The following is a 12,857-nucleotide window of genomic DNA, read 5'->3' as shown; positions in this document are numbered from 1 at the left end:
CATATTCTCCGCAGTCTTCATCCCTGCGACCCAGAAGCTGCGCACCGGGAGTACGCGCGAAACCCCGCCGCTCCCGGACATTGAAGTCTCGCAGCCCGGTGCGAGATTTCCGCCACCGTCAGGACATTGCGACGGTATCAGAAGCTGCCGGTAGAGCCCCCGATCACCGCAGCCGTAAAAGCACTGTGGCGGTTTTATCACAGCGGGCTACATCGGCCTCTCCCTCTCCCATGCTTACTGACCGGGACCTGAGGGCATCATCAGATTTTCAAGCAACGCTGTGGGATGATGAAGACGGCGGTTTGCCATCAGCTGCACTCACCCTGCTTATAGGGCTTGAGTGCTGGCTGCAACCTGAATCCAGATCTGGACGCTGCAGCTAACAGGATTGACAGTCACTTTGGATATGGGGTTTGTGTGGCCTCACATTGGGCAGCTGGAAATTGGACAGATTTTTGGGTTACAAGAAAAATCATCTAATGGTTCTTGAGCTTTTTTCTATCCTTATGGGTATACATGTATGGGGCCCTTTACTTGCTAACAATAGGATAGTTTTATTGTCTCTCAACCAAGGTGTTCTGTTTTCGATTAACACACTTTCTTCCAAAAAATCCTTTTGCATCTAAAATCTTGAGGCATTTAGTTTCGGTGTGTTTAAGATACAACATATGGTTAAAAGCTAAAATGGGTGTGAGTAAACTCATTAACAGCTAACTTTGTCGCCGCCAGTGGTCCCTATTTCAGCAAATGACACCAGAAGTGGACGAAGAAGCAACTCCTTGCCCCCACTGTCTGTGGGACCTAGTACTAGCATAATACCCTATTTTATCGAACAATTTTTAGCAGAGAGATCATGGGCTGATTACTCAGCTGCATGGCTTCAATGGAGGAATTTTGTACTTTGCATAGCTTTAACTTTTGGGTTTCCAACCCAGTCTTTGGTCTTAAATTTGCTGAATTTCTAGTAAATAAAGGTTTATCTTATTCAGCTGTGGCAAAAGTGGGTCGCCCTCCCAGGGCCGTGGGGTACTCAGTACTGGGCCGGGTGTCAGGGGAATAGGTTACAGCAGCAGTGACCCGGTCCGTGGCCCTGGGCGCCCAAGTAATGGGGGATGTAGTTAATGTAATGGAATAGTTCGTGACGCCACCTGTGGTGTTCGGCAAGGGAGGTGTTAAGCAGACGCTGCAGACCGATCCGCTGGGACTGATGGTAGGGTGCAGCAAGGGTGTAAAAGCTCCCCACAGGTGAAGCTATAGTCCCAGGGCAGTGTAGATGTGGTTGGCACGGGGATGTAGCAGTGCCAGAAAGGTAGGAAGCAGACAAGACACAGCGGGGTGCAATTTCTGTACCTTTACTTGATAACTGAAGTCCAGGGTCCTGATTACAGATGGTAACGGAGCAGGCTAGCCTGGAAGCAACTCAGGGATTCTCTCTCAGCAGACGCGCTTATTTGAATGAAGTACTCCAGTACTAAGTTACTCTGAAGTTCCTCCTGTCAGATGTTCCCAAGAACCTCACTTGCACAGCAGACAGCTGTAGCCTCTCTCGGGGACTCCTCACCCGAGTCCTGTCTCTCTATCCAAGCTGCTGTAGTGCCTCAAATCTTAGATGGGAGTAGGGCATTTACAGCCTCCTACTCCTCTGGTATCTGCTGTAGGACCCTTAGTATCCGTACAGCCGTGGAGACCAGGCTCCAGATCGTGCGCTCTCTAGCTGAGGGAGCTCTCCTTCCTAGCTCAACCTCCAGCTTCTCTCTACACGTCTGCACACTTCACCCTCCGCAGACTAACTAACTACTCCCTCCTCCTGGCCCTCAGAGGGCACTCCTCCCCTTAATCCTGGTTCAGAGTTCCCCCTGCTGGCCTGGAGTGGAACTGTGTTGCATGTATGGATTGACTGTGAGAGAGACCCATCATTGCCTCCAAGCCTGGCACTACCCTCCCCTGGAGGAAGGCAAAGCCACTGTGGCGGCCATACTCCTGGGGGCGCCACAAAATCTTTTGCAGGAGTGTCTTTCTTTTTGAAGCCAACTAGTTTAAAACCTTTTAAAAACTGCTTTATTGGATATAAACAGAAGAATTTTAAACCATTTAAACCAGATTCCAAACGCCCTATAACTATTAGTTTATTAAAAGAGCTTTGCTTGGCTCTTAATAAAGTTTGTTTTAATTCTAATGAGACCATTCTGTTTTCTTCTGCTTTTTCTTTAGCTTTTTTTGGCGCCCTGCGGATTGGTGAGCTAGTTTCTTAAAAAAATCTGCCCCTTCCGGACTTAAGCTTTCTGACGTTAAGCTTTATGATTCTTATGTCAGTTTGTTCATTAAAAAGTCTAAGACCGATCAGATGGGTAGGGGCTCTACAATAAAACTGGATTACAATCCAGACCAAGTAATTTGTCCAGTTAACAACATTAAGAAATGGCTACAAATAAGGCCTACCTCCCCTGGCCCATTGTTTATTCACAATGACAATACATCGGTAACAGTTTTTCAGTTTAACTCCTTATTAAAGAAATGTCTTGTCATCTTGCAAAAGGAGGATCTTAGAATAACTGCTCACTCTTTTCATATTGGAGCAGCCACAGAGGCTGCTAGATCAGGAATGTGTAATGCTAAAATTGTGGAATTGGGCAGATGGGATTCATTTAGGTTTAAATTGTATGTTAGACATGACCTATATGATTACTAACTGTTCTACTCATTTTCAGGTCCCTTCATAGTATGGATAATTGGACACTCCTTTGTTTATTGGGCTCAGAAGAGGGCTAGTCAGCCCTGTTACACTAAGAACCTGTTATTCAATCCACATTTTATCCAAGTTTTTTGGCATAGTTTGAGAGGCATGAAATGGTCTAATTTTGTCCATGAATATGAAGAGCTGATTAATAAATTTCTGTACCCTGACAATTTTCCATTTGGGGGGGCTATAACTATTTTTGGGAAAATCAAAACTTTGGCTTTATTGGATTTTAGGAGGTTGGATATTGCCAATCTTAAACAATCTTTTCCTCACACAAGTTTTGTTTTCTCGGAAATTGTTCCAAGGTTAATATGGAAAGCCAGTAATTTATCATATTTAGAAAAAGTTTGCAAATAAGTGAATAGAAGTATGGGAAATTTTTTTGCCACTAATAAATAGATTTTCTTTTAGGCATTCCAAGTTGGAAGGTTTTGTATCTGGAATTAATAGATCAGATTTTGTTCATTTATCAGACATCGGCATAGTTATTTTTAATTTAGACTTTCAGTCTATAGTGGAGAAATGGCTCGGATGTTGTTGGGGGGGCATGCATTGTGAAGTCATTACTTTTGGGTAAATCGCCTATTATTAGGGTGGATTGGTTTCTGGTGGAGAAGTTATTGGTTATTTTGGTGAATTGAGTTATTATATCACATTTTATGTAACCCTAAATAAAACATAATGGCCATTTCTTCTAAATTTATTGTGTTATGTTTTTATTTATGAGTATGTTTGGGTCATGTGTTGCCATGTAAGCCATGTAAAGTTTTCTTGTTCTTCGATTGAGGTCTGGTCCAAGATTGTGATGCTTCCACGAGGAGCACTTTCCTTAATTGATGTTAAAATATAAGTCCATGAGACACATTCATCACTGCTCACAATGTATCCTTCAGTATCATCAATTTCATGTCCATGATTGTGTGATCAGTGACAGAAAGATTTGGCCACAGGTAAATCTACTCTTTTATTGGGTGGCAATGAGAATTCATCCTTTTTCTAAGCTTTTGTCCCATCTCCCCCACATACAGACCCGAAGCTGGACATTTGGTCCCTCAATGTCTGTCCACTAATTTCATCCTTCTTCTCCGCTAGATTTCTGAAACTCAACATGGACAAAACAGAATTCATCATCTTTCCCCCCATCTCACGTGACCCCCCCTACGAACCTATCAATTACAGTAAATGACTGCCCACTCTCCCCAGTCCCACAAGCTCGCTGCCTCAGGAGTAATCCTTGATGCTAATCTCTCCTTCAAACCACATATCCAAGCCCTTTCCACTTCCTGCCGACTTCAACTCAAAAATATTTCACGAATCCGTTCATTCCTCACCCAAGAATCTGCAAAAACCCTAGTTCATGCCCTCATCTCTCGCCTTGACTACTGCAACCTCCTGCTCCGTGGCCTCCCCTCAAACACTATCGCACCCCTCCAATCTATTCTAAACTCTGCTGCCCGACTAATCCACCTGTCCCCCCGCTATTCCCCAGCATCTCCCCTCTGTCAATCCCTTCACTGGCTCCCAATTGCCCAGAGACTCCATTACAAAACCCTAACCATGACATACAAAGCCATCCACAACCTGTCTCCTCCATACATCTGTGACCTCGTCTCCCAGTACTTTCCTGCACGCAACCTCCGATCCTCACAAGATCTCCTTCTCTACTCCCCTCTTATCTCCTCTTCCCACAATCGCATACAAGATTTCTCTCGCGCATCACCCCTACTCTGGAACTCTCTACCACAACATATCAGACTCTCACCTACCATCGAAACCTTCAAAAAGAGCCTGAAGACCCACCTCTTCCGACAAGCCTACAACCTGCAGTAACCACCAATCGACCAAACCGCTGCACGACCAGCTCTACCCTCGCCTACTGTATTATCACCCATCCCTTGTAGATTGTGAGCCCTCGCGGGCAGGGTCCTCTCTCCTCCTGTACCAGTTATGATTTGTATTGTTTAAGATTATTGTACTTGTTTTTATGTATACCCCTCCTTACCTGTAAAGCGCCATGGAATAAATGGCGCTATAACAATAAATAATAATAATAATAATTTGGTGCATATAATTAATCATGGTGCATCTGAAAGTACCTGCATCTTGTAGTCCTGACACGAGTTGGGAATTTCAGATGCACCATGACTAATGTAGTGTACGGTACTCCATTGTATGCAACAAATCTCTAGACAAAGATTAACACTGATATTACCCCCATACAGTTGTGGCCAAAAGTATTGACACGCCTGCAATTGTCAGATAATACTCAGTTTCTTCCTGAAAATGATTGGAAACAAATTCTTTGGTATTATCTTCATTTAATTTGTCTTAAATGATAAAACACAAAAGAGAATGAAGCAAAAAGTAAAACATTGATCATTTCACACAAAACTCCAAAAATGGGCCAGACAAAAGTATTGGCACCCTCAGCCTAATACTTGGTTGCACAACCTTTAGCCAAAATAACTGCGACCAACCGCTTCCGGTAACCATCAATGAGTTTCTTACAATGCTCTGCTGGAATTTTAGACCATTCTTCTTTGGCAAACTGCTCCAGGTCCCTGATATCTGAAGGGTGCCTTCTCCAAACTGCCATTTTTAGATCTCTTCACAGGTGTTCTATGGGATTCAGTTCTGGACTCATTGCTGGCCACCTAAGAAGTCTCCAATGCTTTCTCTCAAACCATTTTCTAGTGCTTTTTGAAGTGTGTTTTGGGTCATTGTCCTGCTGGAAGACCCATGACCTCTGAGGGAGACCCAGCTTTCTCACACTGGGCCCTACATTATGCTGCAAAATTTGTTGGTAGTCTTCAGACTTCATAATGCCATGCACACGGTCCAGCAGTCCAGTGCCAGAGGCAACAAAGCAACCCCAAAACATCAGGGAACCTCCGCCATGTTTGACTGTAGGGACAGTGTTCTTTTCTTTGAATGCCTCTTTTTCTCCTGTAAACTATGTTGATGCCGTTGCCCAAAAAGCTCTACTTTTGTCTCATCTGACCAGAGAACATTCTTTCAAAACGTTTTAGGCTTTTTCAGGTAAGTTTTGGCAAACTCCAGCCTGGCTTTATGTCTCGGGGTAAGAAGTGGGATCTTCCTGGGTCTCCTACCATACAGTCCCTTTTCATTCAGACGCCGACGGATAGTACGGGTTGACACTGTTGTACCCTCGGACTGCAGGGCAGCTTGAACTTGTTTGGATGTTAGTCGAGGTTCTTTATCCAACATCCGCACAACATCAACATCTTGCGTTGAAATCTCTTGTCAATTTTTCTTTTCCATCCACATCTAGGGAGGTTAGGCACAGTGCCATGGGCTTTAAACTTCTTGACACTGCACACGCTAGACACAGGAACATTCTGGTCATTGGAGATGGACTTGTAGCCTTGAGATTGCTCATGCTTCCTCACAATTTGGTTTCTCAAGTCCTCAGACAGTTCTTTGGTCTTCTTGCTTTTCTCCATGCTCAATGTGGTACACACAAGGACACAGGTTGAGTCAACTTTAAGCCATGTCAACTGGCTGCAAGTGTGATTTAGTTATTGCCAACACCTGTTAGGTGCCACAGGTAAGTTACAGGTGCTGTTAATTACACAAATTAGAGAAGCATCACATGATTTTTCGAACAGTGCCAATACTTTTGTCCACCCTTTTTTATGTTTGGGGTGGAATTATATCCAATTTGGCTTTAGGACAATTCTTTGTGTTTTTTTCATTTAAGACAAATTAAATGAAGATAATAATACCAAAGAATTTGTGTTTGCAATCATTTTCAGGAAGAAACGGAGTATTATCTGACAGAATTGCAGGGGTGTCTATACTTTTGGCCACAACTGTATGTGGACCATATAGTGGTAGATCAGAGTCCTCCAGTCTGCAGATAGGAGATTATAGTACAGTTATACATAGCAGCTTACAGCTGACATTCTGCGGAGTCGCTTTTTTCCCCCCCTCGTCTTTTTCATCTTGGTCAGTGATAAGACAACATCTCCAGCCACAACTCATCTCCAGAGATTACAACAAAGACATTTGACTTCACATTTTCAACACGGTCTATGTATTTGCAACATGCACAAACTCCTTATCCTGTCCATACCCCAATACTGAGCCACTGCTGCTGTATGTGCCCCTATTTATTGTACCCATTGTGTGGTACAAAAAAGTGCTCTTCTTACTGGCCCACATAATGCGCACCACAGAGCCCCTTACATAGTTTAATAACTCCTTTGTGCCCTCAAGATGCCAAAATTGCCCCATGAAAAATATTAGTGCCCTGTGCAAATGCCCTAGAATGCCCCTCACATTAGCTTGCACGCTGCGTAAGGAAGGGCCCCCACTTTGTATGGCCATCCACACATTTTAAATAACATCCTATACTCCCCCAATCCAGGATCCTGATTAGTTCCTCTGCTAAGCTCTGTCATTGCATGCACAGGACAGCAGAGTCCTGGCACCACCTGCTATTCAGGAGACGGCAGGCTTAAAGACTGTGGTCTGCACAATAGAGAGTGATAGTGCAGGGAGATCTTGTCTCCCTGCTCTACTGCAGAGATTAACTGTTGGCACTAGTTAACAGTAGTTTCTGGGTGGGCCCATCCAAGCCAGCACTTGTCTTATTACATTATTCCTGTGTCCTGTTGTGTATGAATGTGACTTCAGATTTTGTGTTCCACCATGAAGCCTGATACCCGAGTAGCCTCAAAAGCTTGCCATTTGTTATCTTTTTTAATAGCTAACTGAAGAGATGGTATCAACCAGTGAGGACTCAAATTTTAATATTTTTCTATCTACTGGCTAACATTGTACAAATATATATATTATTCCTGTATCATTTCCATATTATACACTAAAAAGGGGTTGTCCAGGATTTGTTTTTTAACTGGACTTAAAAGTAAGGCATGCAAAATTGAACAATATGTACACTGATCTGCCAAGTCCCCAACAGTTCCAGAAATGCTGCTCCAGTTAATTGGCCTAAAAGATTACATAGACACTGTAGTGAATGGGACAATGCCAAGAATTCTCTGCACCACCACTACTAGGTAGACACCATACCATGTAGCTAGACAAATCAATGAAAAAAAGGTTAAGATTGCCAACATGCCCAACCATGTAGGCCAATTTATTGGATTTATATATAACCAACATTAGCCCTTTTGGAATTTCCAGTTAAGTACCATTTAGATGGGCCTAAATTTAGCGAACATGGGATCTAGTGTAAACTTGTTGGCAGATTGTCCACAAGTGTAACCCTTGTGCCAATCATGCGTAAAGTAAGCAAAATGCTCATTTATTGGGTGATTAAATCATATGCTGGCATATAAATTATCTGTTTACATTGGGCAATGTTGTTGATTATTGTCACGGTCACGTGTGTCTGGACGCAGCGAGTACCACAAGGCGAACCCATATGACACACGTGACCCTGGATACACCGCCTTCAGTTGGGCAAATTTAAATAATAACACGTGCAGCTGGATACTCCGCCTCCAACAGGTGAATTTAGGTAATACATGCAAGTCTGCAAACCCCGCCTCCAGTAAGGCCAATTTAAATAATAAAGGGAAAACCTGGGTAACAATAACGGAGGGCCCTGCGATAGGGAAACTGGGAAGTGGAGACCTCCTGCACTCCCCTGAGTCAGTGTCTCTACACTCCTATCGTTCCCTATGCCGGTTCCGCAGCGGGCGACGCACAGGAACCTCAAAACCCTGACTCGCCCTGCACCTAAACCCTCACTAGGGAATTGGTCGGTGCGGAAACTAATCCCACCACTGCACTAAACACACATAAGGGAAAATGACAATACAGGGGGACACCACTTAGCTTTGCTCTGTTGCTTATGCTCCCCGCAACAGAGCCCACCACCTGCGTGCATCTTCGCCTTCAACTGGATCCATCACCATAACCGAATCCACCACCATAGTGCAGCCTTGGAGCAGAGTCCACCACTAGTTGCAGCTGCCCAGTAAACAGAGTCCCAAAGATGAGTCCAGCTTCTGCCAAAAAGTCCAGCATGCTTGAGTCCAGCTTTCAGCAACCAAGTCCAGCATGCTGAGTGCAACTCTCACCATAGTCGCCACTCCACCAAGCCATGCAAGCACTTCCTGCTGACACCATAAACTGCGACTCCACCACGCTATGCCAGCCCTTCTTGCAGACCACATCGTTGGACTCCACCAATCCATGCCAGCACTCCCTGCAGACTCCATAGCTGCCACTCGTCCCCTCTGGCTGGGCTGCCCAGGACTCACGTTCAGCTCCATCTTTCACCCAGGCTTACTTGTGAAAGACTAACTGAAGACCTATCACCAACCGTGATTGAACACACCTGACACTCTTTTATAGAGCATCACACCTGTTTTATAATTACGTGCACTTAACCAAAGAAACTAAAGTGCACTACCGCTCACCACCACCAGGGCAACTTAGAACAAACGACACCACAGTGCAATAATTCTAATGGCCACCGGGGGCAATCACACCACTTTGGCAGACAGCCAAAGGGAAAAAAGTTCGATTTGTCCTTTTAACTTGTCAGATCCAGCCTGGATCATGACAATTATGACGACTGTTCTTCATATTTTTTTCCCCTTCAGCCCATATAAACAAGTATCAAACTTACTTTTATATAGTTGATCTACATTTCTTAACCCGGTAAAATCAGCCACCCAATCTAAATGGGCCTTTAGTCAGTCACATTTTAGCAGTTGTACCTGTGGGTTATATGGAAAGCCAACAAAAGTAAAGGCGGACACTGAAAATCTTTGATAGCTTGAGGGAATGGATCCTGGCAGAATCTTAGTCACTGGGTCATCTTCTGAAAATGGACATCTGCAAGACAAGAGCATCCTTCCTACAGTTATCTGGTCTCCAAACTGAGGATACAAATTTAAGTTTAGATGAGTTTACAGCGAAAGATTATAAATATGGTGGCCAAGTACTTTAATAAAGACAGAGCATGAAAATATATAACATGAGCAAAAATAGCAAAAAATCAAGCAAACTCGATAGCTTAAGTGGCCGACCTTCCATATCCCTTGTAGGTCACCATAGGAAAATAAATCTTTCTACCGAGAAGAAAGTTGTGTACATTACATAGTGGTGTATTGTGTACCAAATTGAAAAGCGGCATATGTCCTGTGCTCAGTGCACTTTTCTAGCGACCAACTAGTCACCTAAAGGGAACCAGTAATGTGGAAAAAAAAAAAAAAATGCCATTATTAACCAGCAGATATGGAATTAATAGTGTGCTAAAGCTGTGCAGCCGTTGCACTGAAAGCTCGGCTACTGGAAGGAAATTACGGTAAGTCTTTCAGTCAGAGGCGCAGCTTCATTCACCACTCAGTACATAGTGAGTGGCAGCAGTAAAATACCCTGGCAGTGACTGACAGCCAGCTCAGCAGTGCATAAACACAGAGCTGGCTGTCCAGTTAGTTCCAGGTTGTAGTTACAGCCACTGCTTGCTATGTACCGAGCGGCAACTGAAAGCCTAAGGCTCCTGGGAGGAATAAGTTTATTTTCCTTCTAGTAGCCAGGCCTCCAGTACAGTGGGTTCTAGAACGCTATTAACCTGCAGATTGAACCCATATCTGCTGGTTAATAGTGTTTTCCTTTTGTTGTGGCAGGTTCCCCTTTAAGGCCTGTCCAGCTCAGTAGGTAAACTATTAGTTGTGGAAACTGCCTTGATGCATTTCCTCATTCATTTGGTTCATCAGGAGGATTAGTAAATGGATGGTGTGACGACAGCATTTTATCTTAACCCCTTTCCTACATTAGACGTACCATTCCGTCCATGTGACCTGGGACCTAAGTCTGAAGGACGGAATAGTACGTCTAGCGTGATCAGCTACGCTCAAGGGAGCGCAGCTGATCGCGGCCGGGTGTCAGCTGATTATCACAGCTGACACCCGGCACTATGCCCCCCGACACGTTAACCCCTGGCACATTGCGATCACACATGATCGCAGTGAACCGGAGGGTTTACGGAAGCATAGGGAGGGAGGGGGCTCCCTCCGGGCTTCCCCGAGACCCCAGGAGCAGCGCGATGTACAGCGCTGCCGCGGGGGCCTCCCTCCCTGCAGGTCCCCAGATCCAATATGGCAGCAGGGACCTTCGGGGGCCTGCAGGGAGCCGGCTTCCTCATGCCTGCAAGCGCGGGCATGAGTTAGCCTGCAGCACTGCCTGTGACAGATCAGCAATCTGTCACATGACAGTGATGTCCCCCCTGGGACAATGTAATAGAGTAAAAATAAGTTATAATAAAAATCAATAATTAAAAAAAAAAAAAAAAAATTCCCTAAAATTCATTTTTTGAAAAAAATAAAAGTACACATTTGGTATCGCTGCATCCGTAATGACCCGCCCTATAAAACTGTTCCACTAGTTAACCCCTTTATTGAACCCCTTAATAAAACAAAGCAAAAAATAAAGCTTTATCATACTTCCGAACAAAAAGTGCAATAACGCGCGATCAAAAAGACAGATATAAATAACCATGGTACCGCTGAAAACTTCATTGTCCCGCAAAAAACGAGCCGCCACACAGCATCATGAGCGGAAAAATTAAAAAAAAAAGTTATAGCTCGCAGAATAAAGCGATGCAAAAATAATTTATATAAAATTGTTTTCATTGCATAAAAGCGCCAAAACAAAAAAAAGAAGACCTAAATGAGGTATCGCTGTAACCGTACTGACCCAAAGAATAAAACCACTTTATCAAATTTTACCGCACTCGGAACGGTGTACACGCACCGCACAAAAGAAATTCAAGAAAACGCTGGTTTTTGTTCATTCTGCGTCCTAAAAATCGGAATAAAAAGCGATCAAAAAGAGTCGCAAAAAAATAAGACCTCACATGACTCGGTGGGTCAAAATATGGAAAAGTTATAGCTCTCAAAATGTGGTGATGCAAAAACTATTTTTACAATAAAAGCATCTTTTAGCGTGCGACAGCTGCCAAAAATAAAAACCTGCTATAAATAGTAAATCAAACCACCCCGTTATCACCCCCTTAGTTAGGGAAAAATAATAAATAAAAAAAATGTATTTATTTCCATTTTCCCATTAGGACTAGGGTTGGAGTTAGAATTGGGGGGTTTCCACTGTTTCGGCACATCAGGGGCTTTCCAAATGTGACATGGTGTCCGATCTCAATTCCAGCCAAAAACATCAAATGGCGCTGCTTCCCTTCTGAGCTCTGCCATGCGCCCAAATAGTGGTTTACCCCCACATATGGGGTATCAGCGTACTCAGGACAAATTGCACAATAACTTTTGGGGTCCCGTTACTCTTGGGAAAAGAAAAACTGGGGGCGAAAAGATCATTTTTGTGGAAAAAAAACATGACTTTTTAATTGTATGGGTGTATGTTATAAACTTCTGTGAAGCCCTTGGGGGTTCAAAGTGCTCACCACACATCTAGATAAGTTCCTTGGGGGGGGGGGGGGTCGAGTTTCCAAAATGGGGTCACTTGTGGGGGATTTCCACTGTTTAAGCACATCAGGAGCTCTCCAAACTTGATATGGCATCCGATCTAAATTCCAGCGAGCTTTGCAGTTAAAAAGTCAAACGGCGAGCCTTCCCTTCTGAGCACCGCCATGCGCCAAAACAATGGTTCCCCCCCCACATATCAGGTAATAGCGTACTCGGGAAAAATTGCACAATAACTTTTCCAGTCCAATTTCTCCTGTTATTCTTGGTAAAATAAAAAAATTCGACCTGAAGTAATTTTGTGAAAAAGTTAAAATGTTCATTTTTTTTTTAAACATTCAAAAAATTCCTGTGAAGCACCTGAAGGGTTAATAGACTTCTTGAATCTGGTTTGAGCACCTTGAGGGGTGCAGTTTTTAGAATAGTGTCACTTTTGGGTATTTTCCATCATATAGACCCCTCAAAGTGACTTCAAATGTGATGTGGACCCTAAAATTAAACTGGTGCTGTAAAAATGATAAATCGCTGGTCAACTTTTAACCTTTATAACTTACTAGAAAAAAGAATTTTGGTTCCCAAATTGTGCTGATGTAAAGTAAACATGTGGGAAATGTTACTTAAGTTTTTTGAGTGCCATCTCTCTGTGATTTAAGAGCATAAAAATTCAAAGTTGGAAAATTGCAAAA

The 12,857-nt window shown here is 43.6% G+C and overlaps 1 protein-coding gene across 2 annotated transcripts in view; it reads right to left on the bottom strand.

Moving 5' to 3' along the window:
- The window catches only part of LOC141100086 (zona pellucida sperm-binding protein 1-like), a 185,087-nt gene that overhangs the window by 38,638 nt on the left and 133,592 nt on the right, over positions 1 to 12,857 (bottom strand). For both annotated transcript variants that reach the window (XM_073588292.1, XM_073588293.1), the window contains exon 9: positions 9,457 to 9,574. In XM_073588292.1, coding sequence (XP_073444393.1) covers positions 9,457 to 9,574 — 118 coding nt within the window. The remainder of the gene's footprint in view (positions 1 to 9,456; positions 9,575 to 12,857) is intronic.

This window comes from Dendrobates tinctorius, unplaced genomic scaffold, assembly GCF_039654945.1.
Source record: "Dendrobates tinctorius isolate UK_male_01 unplaced genomic scaffold, ASM3965494v1 ptg000103l, whole genome shotgun sequence".
Classification (NCBI taxonomy): domain Eukaryota; kingdom Metazoa; phylum Chordata; class Amphibia; order Anura; family Dendrobatidae; genus Dendrobates; species Dendrobates tinctorius.
This window is presented reverse-complemented; position numbering and strand designations above follow the sequence as displayed.